This window comes from Paramormyrops kingsleyae, chromosome 3 (genome assembly GCF_048594095.1).
Source record: "Paramormyrops kingsleyae isolate MSU_618 chromosome 3, PKINGS_0.4, whole genome shotgun sequence".
Classification (NCBI taxonomy): Eukaryota; Metazoa; Chordata; class Actinopteri; order Osteoglossiformes; family Mormyridae; genus Paramormyrops; species Paramormyrops kingsleyae.
The window spans coordinates 24,998,523-25,012,973 of record NC_132799.1 but is presented as its reverse complement, the minus strand read 5'-3'; the positions used below and the strand labels follow the sequence as shown (position 1 = coordinate 25,012,973).

General features: G+C 47.3%; 1 protein-coding gene across 1 annotated transcript in view; it reads right to left on the bottom strand.

Moving 5' to 3' along the window:
• Positions 1 to 3,771: 3,771 nt before the first annotated feature.
• Positions 3,772 to 14,451, bottom strand: part of LOC111858640 (leucine-rich repeat-containing G-protein coupled receptor 5-like) — a 28,657-nt gene continuing 17,977 nt past the window's right edge. The window contains exons 5-18 of the mRNA XM_023840568.2: positions 13,842 to 14,057; positions 13,214 to 13,285; positions 11,976 to 12,044; positions 11,822 to 11,893; positions 10,934 to 11,005; positions 10,768 to 10,836; positions 10,401 to 10,472; positions 10,215 to 10,280; positions 10,027 to 10,098; positions 8,094 to 8,165; positions 7,876 to 8,001; positions 7,351 to 7,490; positions 5,956 to 6,039; positions 3,772 to 5,470 (exon numbers count right to left, since the gene is read on the bottom strand). Of these exons, the coding sequence (XP_023696336.2) occupies positions 4,422 to 5,470; positions 5,956 to 6,039; positions 7,351 to 7,490; positions 7,876 to 8,001; positions 8,094 to 8,165; positions 10,027 to 10,098; positions 10,215 to 10,280; positions 10,401 to 10,472; positions 10,768 to 10,836; positions 10,934 to 11,005; positions 11,822 to 11,893; positions 11,976 to 12,044; positions 13,214 to 13,285; positions 13,842 to 14,057 (2,251 nt within the window). The 3' untranslated portion in view covers positions 3,772 to 4,421. The remainder of the gene's footprint in view (positions 5,471 to 5,955; positions 6,040 to 7,350; positions 7,491 to 7,875; positions 8,002 to 8,093; positions 8,166 to 10,026; positions 10,099 to 10,214; positions 10,281 to 10,400; positions 10,473 to 10,767; positions 10,837 to 10,933; positions 11,006 to 11,821; positions 11,894 to 11,975; positions 12,045 to 13,213; positions 13,286 to 13,841; positions 14,058 to 14,451) is intronic.

The following is a 14,451-nucleotide window of genomic DNA, read 5'->3' as shown; positions in this document are numbered from 1 at the left end:
ACAGAAGCACAGGTAACAAAGATCTGTTATTTCACTAAGTGCCCAGTAAAAAGGACGATTTTTCATGTTTCGTTTCATTTTAAATAATGTCCAGATGTGCACTGCGCACCAAGTCCCGTCAGTCACATGATTTTTTTGCCATGATCTCATGCATATTTATTATTTATTGATTGTATACCTTATAAGGGTGAAATAATATATCAATAATATGATGAAGATAAATAGTCTTTAAAAATGATAAAGTGAGAGAGATATGTTGTAAGAAGAAGACTAGGGTTCATTGTTTTTAGTCAGCAGTTTAAAGGACACAATTCGAGCCCCCCAGCTCTAAGAAGTATGTCTTATGGGAAAGACTCTCGATTAAATACTGCTGCTTGTGCTTTTTAGATCTGAGGATATTTTGTGAGAAAAGGAGAGTGTGGGGAAGCCCTTAGTGGTTTCTTTTGTGATTCTGGCTGTCTTTGATTCTTCTGTCCATTACTGTCTTAACATGGAAAGGTAGTACAGACATGTTATTGGTGCACGGAGAGCGATTTCCCGCCGCAGTTAACGGACAAACGCTTTTCCAGCCTCAATGACGAGTCAGATCTTTATGGTGGTCTTTAAATACCTGGCCCGAAGAGCAAGGCGCCGGCCACGGTCTGCAAGACGTCTCAGTCCAGAGTCCACGATGGAACAATGTTTCTTAGGCGTCGCGAAAACGTTTCTGTTGGCCTTGATGACGGAGCAGGAGCAAGACATGATGGCAGGCAGGGTCCAAAAAGCCAGCGGCTGCGGGAGGAACATAGGCTGCCTTCATCCAGAGCGGCCGGCCTTATCACTAGCCAATGACGTGTTTTGAATCGGTGAGTGACAAGGGAGGGGGCACTCCTGGGGCCAATCAGCTTTCAAATGGGGCCAGTGCCTGCGCCCTTGCACACGCCCCTGCTGTTCATTAATCAAAACACCTTGAGTCTCTGATGCAGCTGCGACCCTTTGAGTGAACTCTAAGAGGTCTGGGGGGAGACGCAGGCTCAGTGGGTTGTGGGCTCCATCCCTCAACTCTGCGTGTGGACTTTGCATCTTCATCCGACGGTCACACAGACCGTCTCCAGGTGCTTGGTGTGTGTTGGGGGGGATGGGCACAGATTATTTGTGTTCCTTAAGAGGACAGCCGTACGGCACATCGACTGTGACTCTACCAGGCCGGTCTGCTGGGAGGAGTTAATGAAAAACAGCCAGGTGTTATTTTTGGGGCGTTACAGCACATGCATACTGAGTCTGTGAAGGCGATTTAACATTTTAATGGCTCAAAGGAGGAATCCAGGCTGTCAAAGCCGCACTATCGGCTTTGGTGGGATTATCAGCTCAGTGATGCTCTGCCAATCAGCTCTGACTTCTCGCCAACATTCCGTCTTCATTAGCGAACGACGCTCTTTATTTACGACCCCGCTCTCCGTTTCCCCGGATCGACGGCTCCACACTAAACACGGACATTCCAGCCATTTGGCGCTAAGAAGTGTTCAGTAAACACATCAGTCAGGCTTCGCCGGGCCGTGTATCTGCAACGGAATAATGAGTAGGAGCAAGCAGGCGATTAGCGTGAGAAGGACGTCAGGATCCGTGTTCGCTGGGATCGTTTAGGCAGGAACTGGGGCTGATCCAGATTTGTGCTTAACCTTCTGGAACCAAACTGATTAAATGACTTAATCAATAATTTATCATGGAATGTAGAGTGTTAACCCAAAACTCGGGAAGCCAATCCAGGTAATTATGTGAAAGTAATCTCTGCACCACATAATAATATTTTAACATTTAGTTCTGGGGGGCAGTGGGGCAGGGGGCTTGTGTATTTTGTTTGTTCATCTCACATGTATGATTTTGTACTTATCGTGAACAACCACAGTCATTATTCATACTAATGCCTTCCCTTTTTCCCCGGTTAAAAAATGGAAAAATATCTGCAGAAATTAAACAAATAATATAATAGGAAACAGTCGATTTTAAAGATTAACACAAAATACATGTATCTCCAACAGCAGTGAAAGGTCAGTCTTGTCTCTTCGTCTTGCTCTGTTTTCTTTTCACATATGCTTTTGTTATCCAAATGACATTCTATATTTACGCAGCATTTTTCCTCACTGAGCTCAGGATCATAAAATAACTTCTTTTCCTACAAAACGTGTGCGATGCTGTCAGATGAGAGAGGTGTGAGCAGTCGAGAGTGAGGCCTATTCGGTCGAGGGTGCCAGCTGAGGCCTGTTCGATGGGCGCGAGCGGGCGAGGGTGCCAGCTGAGGCCTGTTCGATGGGCGCGAGCGGCCGAGGGTGCCAGCTGAGGCCTGTTCGATGGGCGCGAGCGGCCGAGGGTGCCAGCTGAGGTCTGTTCGATGGGCGCGAGCGGTCGAGGGTGCCAACTGAGGCCTGTTCGATGGGCGCGAGCGGTCGAGGGTGCCAGCTGAGGTCTGTTCGATGCCCGCCTGTAAGAGGCATGTGTTATCGGGTCACGGTCTCCACGTGGAGGCGACATGAAGAGCCCATATAGACAAGAAGGATTTCCAGAATGAGCTTGGAGCCCAAGACCTCCTGATCCATCCATAAAATTAAATGAAGCTTTATTTGACATTTGTACAAATCCATGTGAACACGCTAGCTTCCATGTATGACAGACAGACAGAAACACACACAGTGCTGACAGTGACGCTTGGCATGAGGGCATTGGGTCAATCACCCTCCAGTGCCCCTGGAACATTGTTCAAGGACCTGATGGATATGGGGCTACTCTGCCAAGCATGGGATTTGAACCAGCAACCTTCCAATCACAGAGGCCTAAATCACTGCACCATCCATTCATGGTCATTACACACAGAGCCCAGGCCTGAAACAGGACGATTCCTGTACTCGCACATCTTGCACGTTCACTTGGGCTGTCTTGCTCCTTTTCTCTGTGTTTGGGGATGTTTGTGTCACAGCACTTACAAAGGGAAGATTCCACTGCCCTGTACCCAGCACTCTGGCATCAAGCATCGTGGTTTATTTTCCAGTGGGACTGGTCTCATTAATGCTGCCAAACAAGGTTTTAACTAAATTACTGTGAAGCACAGAGATCCCATATCACATCCAACAAATACGTCAACGACTATCCGACAAAACAAAACAAAAAAACAGATTTAGCAGGCAAAAGTAAACATAGTCGTAAAGGGGTTTCTTAGATTTTTTAAAATCATTCCCATCATATTTATAAATATCCCCTCCCAGTAACCCACCACCATAATCCTGAGGTGGTATCTTCCTCCCTGTTCAGGCTAATGAAAACCTCTGAAGTAATAAAAGATCAGTGTGTAGTCTTCACCTCAAGTTCATAGACTCCCGATCCTGAGCAGTCTGCGAGAAACCCATTAAAGTCTTTGATGTTTCTTACTACCAAATTCTGCTGTGTATATATTTTTTAAAACATAGACGAAGTACAACAGCGCCAGTCCAAATGTTCTCCTCAAAGAGGGTGTCGACTTTCACAAGAGGTTTGTGGTCAAATCTTTGAGACGGACAGCTAAGCCACTTGAAAGCCCCGCCCAGCTAACAGCCTCGCTGAATGCCTGGCTGCAGAACAAAGTATATGTATAATAATATGTATAGTGTGACACGGAATGTGAACGGCAGGAGTTCACAGTATGTCTGATAGCAGCTGCTACAGGGGTCATTAAATGAGTCTACAAAGACAAAGAGACCACAAAGGCAGATATTGACAATGTGTGTACATTGTATACATTTAATATCAAATAAACACCCATAAATATTGACATAAAGTTAAACACTAACAGAAGGAAATGTTATACATTTCTGTTTATAGGCTATATGCGATAAAAAGTATCACAGTAAATTGATTTGTACAATATAATGCATAGATGAGTGAAGTCTGGATATGTCCACAACCTCATGTTTAACAGGCTAAATGTGTCAGATTCCAAAACAACCAGAGAACATAGAACCAGCAACATCCGGCAGTGCAGTTCCAACACAATCGATCACTGCATGAATCTTATCGTCACGTCCCAAAGGCAAGGCGTCTGACTTCAGTTCCGGTTTTATTTCTGGTATCTGTTGATCTGTGGGTCTGTAAAATGCCTTTGAAACGTTCCACACGGCTGTGTCACAAGCAAAAAGAGGAGAAGCTCGTCACGGTTAACCGCCATCTTTGCACAATCAGCAGGCTTCTGGACTTCGGGGCGCCTCAGAGGAACATCCAACATCGCCTGACGCTGCCATGATGGTATGAAGTTTAATCACGGAAAAGCTTAATTATCTCTGTCTTCCACCAGCTGGCCACCTACCTGGTCTGGGTTCAGGTGCTGCACCAGTTGTCTTCTGGTCTCTACAATGCTAGTCAGGACTGTGGACCAATAGGATGTTAATCCAGCAAAGCAGCCCAACATAGGGTCTTGTCTAACTGCAAGGGACAAAGGGCACAGGGTTTCCGTAGAGCTCCTCATCCTCCCGGGCCTCCTGGAGAGATGTGTTGATCATCAGAGCTTGCATGGAGTCACATGATTGCTTCTCTGCATCTTCAGAGTTCAAGGAGATCAAGCTGGCATGGTGGTGCCCCCTCAGCAGCCGTGCCTGCTTGCAGAGCAAAGCCAAGTCCTCCTTGAAGTGAGGGTTGAAGGACACGTAGAGTAGTGGGTTCAGGCAGGCGGGAAGGGGGGCAATGATCAGCAGCACAGACTTCGCCATTACTGGGCTGATGAAGGAGAGGCTGAGCAGAGAGGAGAAGGAGAGGAAGGCCACGGGAATGTAGAGCAGGCAGTTAGTGACGAGCAGCCTGGCCAGGTGGCTTATCATGGAGCAGTCCCAGAAGCTGTCCAGCTCATCCTTTGCCAAGCTGCAGTAGAGCATGGTGTAGATTACTGTCATGACAAAATAGCAGAGCGAGTTGAGGAGCACCAAAGCCACCATGAAGCCCATGCTGGAAGCCTCTCCAAAGGGCAGAGGCAGGCATAGAGAGGAGATGGTGTGCTGGCCCATGTAGAGGACGGAGGGGGCAGTGATGGCCAGAGCCAGGCCGAAACACAGGCCTGAAATCATCCTCATGCTTCTGGGGGCCGGCCGAGCCCCTGACCTCTTGGAGCAGCGTACAGAGAGCCTGTACTCCACCATGGCAGTGGTCAGCAGGAAGACGCTGGTTTCACCGGCGAAGACGGACAGGAAGCCCGTGACCTTACATCCTACGCCTCCCTCCCACCAGGCAGCGTATGCTGCAAAGCCACTGAGGGTCAGGGCATCGGCCACGGCCTGCACACCTCCGGAGAGGCCGACGACACAGTCGGAGACAGCCAAGAGGCCCACAAGACGCTTGGCTGGAGATACGAGGGCAGGGGACAGGAAGACCGTGCAGGCCACTAGGGTGTTGCAGGTGAGCGACAGCAGCGCGATGAGCCACATGCCGGCACGTATGACCCAGCTCCCGAAGAGGTGGGAACAGGGCTGGAGAGGTCCTGCAGAAAGACAGTAAATAATACAAGATAGCAGCGTAATACCTAATACCTGTCCATGCATTTTCTGTAACTGCTTGTCCCATTCAGGGTCACGCACCATAGTCAGAGACTTAAACCCGGATCCCAGAGGTGTGAGGTAACTGCGATACGCACTGCACCACTGCATTTTCTCTATAGTACCAATCTTCCTTTTGTTAATTTTTTTAATTAAATAAAAATGTAATATCCATATTTGATACTACTTGACTTCAAGCACACAATGTTAAACAAGCTTCTGTATAATCTAAAACATCTTCCCACTTCCAGATATTACTCTCTCCACTTTACATGCCATAGGTTTATTACAATCACTGTGCACTCTAGAAGCGTTATGCTGAAATGGTCAGAAAGAATAATTTCAGAGAAGGTGCCACTTTTAATTCACTCGGCACATTGAGTCTTCAGGTCTGGCTGTTCTGGAAGGCCCCCCACACACACACACACACCTGGTGCTGGGTTGCACTGAACCAACTGAGGGAACTTTGGGTCCTCGTCAAGCTCCAGGGGAAAATCTTCAAGGTCATGATCCTCTGGAAGAACAACCACATAGATCACACTCTGAGAGTCAGGCGTAGGGTTACCTGCTTACCTGCTGCTTACCTGCTGCTCTACAACATGGAGAAAACACCTGTGGAGTCAGATGGAAAACTCCAGGGTTTCAGACAAAAAAATAAACAAAAGAAATTTAGGGGTAATTGGCTCCTAACCCCACAATACCTAGGAGCTTTTTTTGGAGCCATAACATCCATCACATGCCAAATGTGAAATAAGTAAAAAATATTTATTGTCTCCGGTTTACCTGACGATGCCTTTTCTGCCTCCTCTCTGAGCTACCTGCCCTGCCTGCTATTGTCTTCTGCATTCTTACACATAACGACAGAAGCATAAATGACAATGAAATATGCCAGACCTGGATGGCCGCAGCAGGAATAGACACCGTCTGTCCCTGCCCTTCATGTCTCCTCCCCGTTTGGCCAGCAGGTGTCGCCCTCCCTGTCCCTTACGCCCAGGACTGCCACTCAGCTCAGTGGTCTCAGCATGTGGCTCAGAAACTCAGTACCTGCTGCTTACGGCTTTGGTCTGGCCTCTGGCTGCCCTCATCTGTTTATTAGGATTCATTTGGCTTTTCCGTTTCCTCTATGTTCTATTTTGGATCCCTTGCTCTTAAGTTTTCTCTGTGTGCATTTTTGCTCCAAGTTAAGTTTCCTAGTGCAGTAATTCCTAGCGTATGATTGGCGTTCCTAGTTTTAGTGTTTTCTGTCTATTACTTCTGTGTTTATGTAGTGTTACTGCTTACACTCCTTTCTCTTGTGCCTCATTTGATTGGTTAATTGATTATATCTTACACTGTCTTACACGTATTTCCTGTTTGCTCCAGTTTTTTATGTGTATTTAAGCTGCCCTGGTCTGTTCTCCAGTCAGTCATTAGGCTTGTGCTACTGTGTGTTGGAAGGTTTGTCCCCTAACCTGTTCTTGATCCTGTTGGTTTTTATTAGTGTGATCAGTTCTGTTTTAATAATCCCCTTTCTCTTGGATCGTCACCTTTTTCCTGCCTTCCCCAGGCCACGCTGTAACAATAGGGGACAATGCGCACCGTATAAACTTCATACCACAGTGCCGGGCAGAACGAGGCATCGTGGCAGGTGGCGAGTGAAAACGAGGAGAGGCAAATCGACAATGGAACAAAAGTGTTGTAAAATAAAAAAATCCAGTCGCACTGGCAACCATTTTAGTTGCCATCTGGAGCCCTGCACTCTTTCGCACGTCGGTGAAAAGTGCTTTGTGCGTGACTGCAAGATCCTGAGCAGCATTCCGGGCTTTTCCGCAGAAGCAGACCTCACCTGGCCTGGGCATGAGCTCCCCGCCTGTCCTGCCGCGTATCTCCTTGACGCCACTGCTCTCCTCCGTGGCCCAGGGCTCTGGTGACATCTCGCAGGCCACGAAAGCGCAGCACTGAAACGCATATGGCATCTCCATCACCCTGGAGACCCCAAAGGTGAACTGGGTCAATGAACAGCCTGTGGCAACAATGGATCCATTTCCCGCAACATCTGCCAAGTAACTGCGTCAAATTGAGGCTCTTTGCTGAGCTTGTCAACGGTCTCAAAGGAAAACAGCAGTGAATTATCTTCTTATGCTTAAGATGTCAAGGCAGCAATCAACATAGTGGTTATCAATAAGGACATGTTGTTGATTTGAGTCCCATGCGGTGGCATTACCTGGTATTTATGGTACCAACAGATGGTTATTGGTTCTGAATAGTTTGAGTCTGCGACCGTATAAAATAAAGTACCTTAATGTAGAGGCTGCTGTTCCAATGGAGCCATAAGGTGACAAGGTAGCATCCTGGCTACATATATCCCTACCTGAGCACTGGGAAGTCCTCTGCAGACAGCAGCTCCTTCATCCTGCCATTTCCCACCAGCTTGAGGTGCGTGAGGCTCTGGAGGCCGGCGGCAGGGAGGGACGACAGCTGATTGGAGGTCAGGTCCCTGAGAGGGGGTGGAGAGACAGGTCCTGAGCAAAGAGCTCAGAGAGAGCAGCCAGCAAACGGAGCGGCGGGTGGAAGCAGCAGGACCCTCACAGCCTGGCCAGCAGCGGGAGGTGGGAGAAGGCGCCGGATTCCACAGTGCAGACTCTGTTCCAGGCCAGGTCACTGTAAGAACAAAGGAAAGAGGTGGTGCTCTTAAGATCTGGAAGCAGAGAGAGAGGCGAGGATTTCGTAAGAGACTCTGACATACACGCACACACGAATGGCCTCTCTCTCGACGTCTTGGGAGGGCTCCGCGACGCGCCTCCGTTGAGATTTTTACGCCCGAAGGTCAGTTTTAATTAAGCGGTTGCGCTCAGCGGTCACAGTGTAGGAATGTTTAGCGACATCAGAGAGAAGTGCAGAAAAAGGTTGCTGCAAAGTCAGAGAGAGCGCCAGTCGTGTCCATAAAAGCCTCTTTTATGGTCTGACGTGGAAAAACATGGTGACTCTTCCTCAGACGATGGTTTCCAGCCATGCAACTCGCGTTCCTCTGAAAGGATGTCCTGCTCATTTCCATGCAGCAAAACTTCTATCAGGACACAGAACTGGAGATATCTGAGAGCTGTCAGAGAACGTGACCTAGTCATCGTTTTTCCCTAGATCTGCCATGTCTGAATGAATGGGACATTTTATTTACTTTTTATATCCTTATAATTTATATCCTTTCTCCCCCCAATATGTTAAGCTGGTGAAGGCAACATTCAGACAAATGATTAGCATACATCCCTGCAGATTTGAATTGTGAATTGCCATAAATTCACAGGTAAGGAAAAAACCCTTTTCAAAACTTTACAACAAAACAGACTTCACATTAAAATATGACCAATGACGTGATTATAGTTTCAGTGAAACAATATTTGTTTGGGTAGATGTATGACGTCTGTTTCCCAGCTCTGAAGTCCGGGATCTCAAAGGATGAATTAGTGCATGGTGCCTTCGGTGAGCTGAAACAGGCAGATGGAAAGTGAAAATTCATCTTGAAGGCCTAACTTTGTGACCTGCCAGTCTAAATACTGCGGAATTGACCACCAAACTCCCGAGGAATAGGTTCGCAGCAAATGTGTGTGGTAATTCGGCATCCCCCTGAACAGAGGGATTATGGGCTTTTTTTCCATGTAGCTGAGTCCACACCGTGGGTAACTGGATATTCCCAGCCTTTCCCCACGTGAGTCAACCGCTTCAAGATCAAGGGCATTTGGCTGAGCCAAGTGTGACAGCATGTCTAATGGACCTGCCGTGGCTAGCCAATCGGAAGCCCCCCCCCCACCCTGTGTGACCACGTGTCAGTGCACACCATAAGCCGTGTCACACACCCTCACTCCCTCCACACCGTGAGTGTGCAAACTTAGCAGGGTAAAAAGTTACACCCACTCCAACTCTTTGCTGACACAACATTGGGTGGAAAATAATCCTCCCAGTCAAATATATGGCAAACATTAATGTCATTGCTCTACTTCACTCACAGAATTTGCCCATAACTGCCACATTATTTTTTTTTTTTTTGAATTAATGAATATCTGTAAACATATGAACTATGTAAATAATGATACGGGTGTTTGTATGGTCGAGGCTTTTTTTTTTATTGTTCCATTTCAGCATGTATTTCATTCCTATCATTGCTATTTTGTATTTTTGTGATGCACTATGATGTGATGATATGAGATGACCAGAGTAATCACCTTGTGCTTCTGTAAGGCTATATTCACGCTCACCCTGGATGATAACTCTTTGTCTATCTTTCTGGAACTCTTGGGACATTTACACAGTCAGTTTGATGCACTACTGTATGCTTTAAATGACCTTCGCCAGTCTTAATTAATGCCTCTTAACCAACTTAGCCAGTGATTAATATATGCAAACCAACATCCAGGAAGCCATCCCTAGAAAATGCCTGTTCAAGATGTCCCAGTTGCTTTAAGGTACTAAGCTTCATTGAGCAGTGGCCTTAGGGTCAGAGTCAGAGCTGCAGTGGGAGGACACTCACACAGATTTCAGTGCCGGAAGACTCTGGAAAGTTCCTGAAAGAACTTCTTGGATTTTGTTGTGATGGAGGTTTCTGTAGGAAAAAAGAGAAGCAGAGGTCTTCCACAGAGGACAGGAACTTTGCACGGGAAATAGTTAAGGACACATGACCACTCAGTCTTGTGTGTCTCTTGATAAAGTTGCTCTTACATTTTCTGGATGTTTCCACAGCCGCTGAAGCTGGGGAGGTGCTGGATCAAGTTGTAAGAAAGATCCCTGGAGGCACAGCTTTCGATTAGAAGCCAGGACATCTTTCACTACGAGTATGAAGTATTTGCAAATTGGAAGCATACAAAAATTAGAATGACATGGCATTCTAATTTGCATGGCACTCACAGAACTTTGAGTTTGGGTAACTGGTTACACAAGGTGCTCGGGAGAGAGGAGATCCGCGCTCCAGTGATGGTTCTGGTCAGTTTAAAAGTAAAGACATTAGAACCATGGAAACAGTTCAGGGCTTCTTAGTAATTTGTGCTCAACTGAAATTTTGAAGTACAGCTAGTTAATTGTTGTGGTTTCAGGGCTGGGAAGCAAAGTCATCAATCACACTTCAGGGTAATTAGGTCTAGGGGGAGAAACTGTATCGCCTTCAATTAAACTGTATGTGTCACATTGTGGAATGCTTCAGAATGGCCTGGTCTGATACGCTTTACTTGTTCATGCAGCATCAGAGCTTGTAAGCTTTACGATGGCTGTGACTCACAGGCTCTCCAGACTCGTGGTACCGGTGAGGTCCGGGAACTCCGTGATTTCCGTGGCCCCGTTCAGAGATCTGGGGGTAATATGGAGCAGGTTAGGGTGCGAACCTGACGTCATCGAGTTGGAGGTTCACGAGCAGCTGAGGACATCGTGTCGTTAGGTGGACTCACAATGTGCGCAGTTCTGGAAGGAGCTGGAAGGCCGACTTGCCAATGGACTGGATGGGGTTGTTATAGAAGTAACTGTGCAAAGCAAAGAGATCATTTATATTTTAAAAAGGCACTTCTATCGAAAGCGATTTACATTTTTGTTCGGAGACAGAATTTGAAGCGCATGGGCCTTGAAATCATCAAAAAAAATCATTCCGCCAACCCTGGGATTGGAACCGGTGACCTTCTGATCACAGTACACAAAGCCACACAACGGCCCACTAACAGCAGCTCCGATCCGGAGCGGGACTCTCTGGGTTAATGCGGCCGGTCGTTAAAGATGCCGGAGTACAATACGGTGCCAAATGATGAAAGTCCTGCTCTGCCAAACACCAGTTTCAAAGAGGCAACAGCCTGTGAAGGGCCTCTAAAGACAGAGCAGAAAGCCTTCCAGCCTTGTGTGTTATAAAAGGTCCTTCTGAGCCCCGGCTAAGCTCCGATGGAGCACCGCCATGTCTCTGCATTAGGCTAAACCATTAAGTTTGGGAGGAAAGTCATTAATGAGCTGACAGCTCGTAATTCCATTATCTGAACCATGGATTACAAAAGTGAATGTTCTAGAAAACAACCAAGTGAGGGCAAACAGGAGGCAGAAGCTTCTGGTACCATTCATTGAGATAAAACCTATGATTGACACAGATAAAGTTGAGGTTCTCCTCAGGTGGCAAGTTTGTAAACGCGATATGCATCACATCTAAGCTTACATCTAAGCTTCTGATTCCTAATTATGACTGGACAAAATCTCAAGACAGGAGAATGTGGATCTAATGTGTCATTTAGCAGATGTAACCTTCACACATGGTTTGACACAGACGTTACGTTTGTTACTGCGGGAACAGGGAGACCTACATTGTCAGCAGTGAAGGATTCCCAACGAAGGCCTGCTCTGGAATGGACCGGATGTTGTTGCTGTGAAATGCCCTGGAACAGAGCATCAGGGTGAGTGACATAAACTGGACAGCAGGAAGTGACACGGTGGTCACAGTGCAGACTGGGTACTCACAGCTCCTTCAGGTTGGTGAGGGCTTTGACGGCAACAGGGAAGTCCACCAAGCTGTTATAGTTCAAGTCCCTGCAGCACATTGAAAATATTAGATGGTTCTTGAACATTAAGTCACTCTCAGCAAAAACTGGTGTTAAAAATCACGCAGACTTTAGATGGTCAGACACATTGACAAGGCAGTCCACATTTGTACCGAAGTTTTTCAGGATGATAAATGCGTTTTTCTGGATTTGTGTCGAAGTTTTTCCAGGATGACAAATGCACAGATCATAGAGCTCTTAAAAATGCTTAACAAAAGTGAATGTGATTTAAAACATGAAGCTCTTACACAACAATCCCTTTGATCTATACGCATCGTTAACCGCTCTTCCATTACAGTTTTGAGAAATAATTAAAAATGCTAAATGAGGCTTGGTGGGGTTTACTGGACATCCTGCATCTACATGGAAAGCAGAGTCAGTGTCTTGCATGTGTGTTCCACTTGTGGCCCTTGAAGGGCCACTCCTCTGCTCATGCATGGGGCCGCTCTCGGGCCCTCATGTGGTTTTCATTTTTGCACGGCTCCCGCAGCTCTCTGTCTCACATCTTCGTTGTTAAAACCTCCGTAAGTGTCACCAAACGGTGCTTAACATAAGGAAAGTTAAAGTCTGCGGAGTAACCGATACGATTCGCTTTTTTCAGTGTTGGCTCCCAGAATCCTGGCTATGTGACTTTCCCCGGTTCCCCTAAAGCTGAAAGCATCTTTCAAGATCTGTCAAGTCACGTCATGGACAGACAGATATTAAAACACATGGAGATAACAATGAAATGGTATCTGGATGAAGTCTGGCTGTAGTGAAAAAAATCAAGAAACGTGCCACATTGGTCATGTTAGTGATTATGACTCATTGTGATTGTGAACATACATCACTTACAGGCAGTGCTGCGGACCAACTTTTACCAAACACTTTGGGGTCCTTGGTTAATTTGGACAATGTACGAGAGATTTTTTTAGCAACAGAACATGTCATGTGAAGGATTTAATAAAATGCTTCTGAAAACACCATGCAGTCACATCAGGAGAATCTTCTAATTATGCTTCCATGGACCATACAGATTCATTTAGACTAAATACGGTTTGTATTGATCAGTCGTACAGAGAAATGATATGACCTTTTGAGAGAACATTCCAGACCACCATCTCGCTGCCCACGTGGCATGGTTAGGAGAACTCAAACCCAAATTACAGTCCAACGTACAAGGTCTCCAGATTCTGAAGGCCATCGAAGCACTTCTTCCCAAGGGTGTGGATTCTGTTGTTATGGAGATGTCTGCGGAGGAACATGAAGGAACATTCAGTGGAACAGAGCATTCCCCCGGATGGGACTTCCTGATTGAGCAACAGCTGCGAGCTTTTAAAGACTGCAACCCACCAGATCTGGCAGTTTATAGACATTAAACTGTAAGAGTGCTTTAAAATAAAGCAGCATTTCTTATCCATGACAGCCCAGTGGACCAAAGAGTTTTAACAACCATGATCTACAGCAACCTGCTAGACTTCAGGAGAACACATAAACATTTATACAAGTAAAGGTGTGCGTGGGGGGGGCACTTTGGCCGTCTGTGATTGGAAATGGGTGGTGGGCGCTGACTTCCTGCTCCGGAAACACCCAGAAGAGTCACTCCCACTGCAAGCATCCACCCCTCACAGTACAAAGGCACCAGCAAACCACACAGGGTCCCTATTTTCACACTTCGATGACATGTGGCTTCAAACCCACATTTAACTGCCTTTCCTCACTAATAAAACTATGTGGAAAACAAGAGGCAGTTCAGGGTTCAGTGCCCATATAAAGGTTGGCGGCAGAGAGGGAGGTCGGCACTCACAGGACCACCAGGCTGCTGAGGTTAGCAAAGGCGCCGTCGGGGATGTGGCTGACCCTGTTGAGGGCGAGAGTCATGGCCTGCAGGGAGGAGAGTCCCGCCAGGGCTGGGACGGGCACCTCCGTCAGGGCGTTGTCATCCAGCCAAAGGTGCCGCAGGGACAGCAGGCCGTCAAAGGAGCTGGGCGGCACACTGATGATGCGGTTGGCGTCCAGGCGGCTGGAGGAGGGGGAAACACGGCACCTCCATCAGGGTGTGTGTCCCCCCCGCATGACAGACATACTAACAGACACCCCCAGATGCTACAGCTCCAAGTCCAACTGCTTCTTTGCCTTTCTGCCTCACTGCGGATGAGGCCACCTCAAAGTCAACTGCTTCCCTGCCTCACCACCTCACTGTGGACAAGCCCACCTCACTGCTTCCCTGCCTCACCGCCTCACTGTGGACAAGCCCACCTCACTGCTTCCCTGCCTCACCGCCTCAGTGTGGACAAGCCCACCTCACTGCTTCCCTGCCATTCAGCCTCGCTGTGGACAAGCCTGTCTCACAGTCAACTGCTTCCCTGCCTCACCACCTCACTGTGGACAAAGCCGCCTCCCAGTCTACTGTTTCC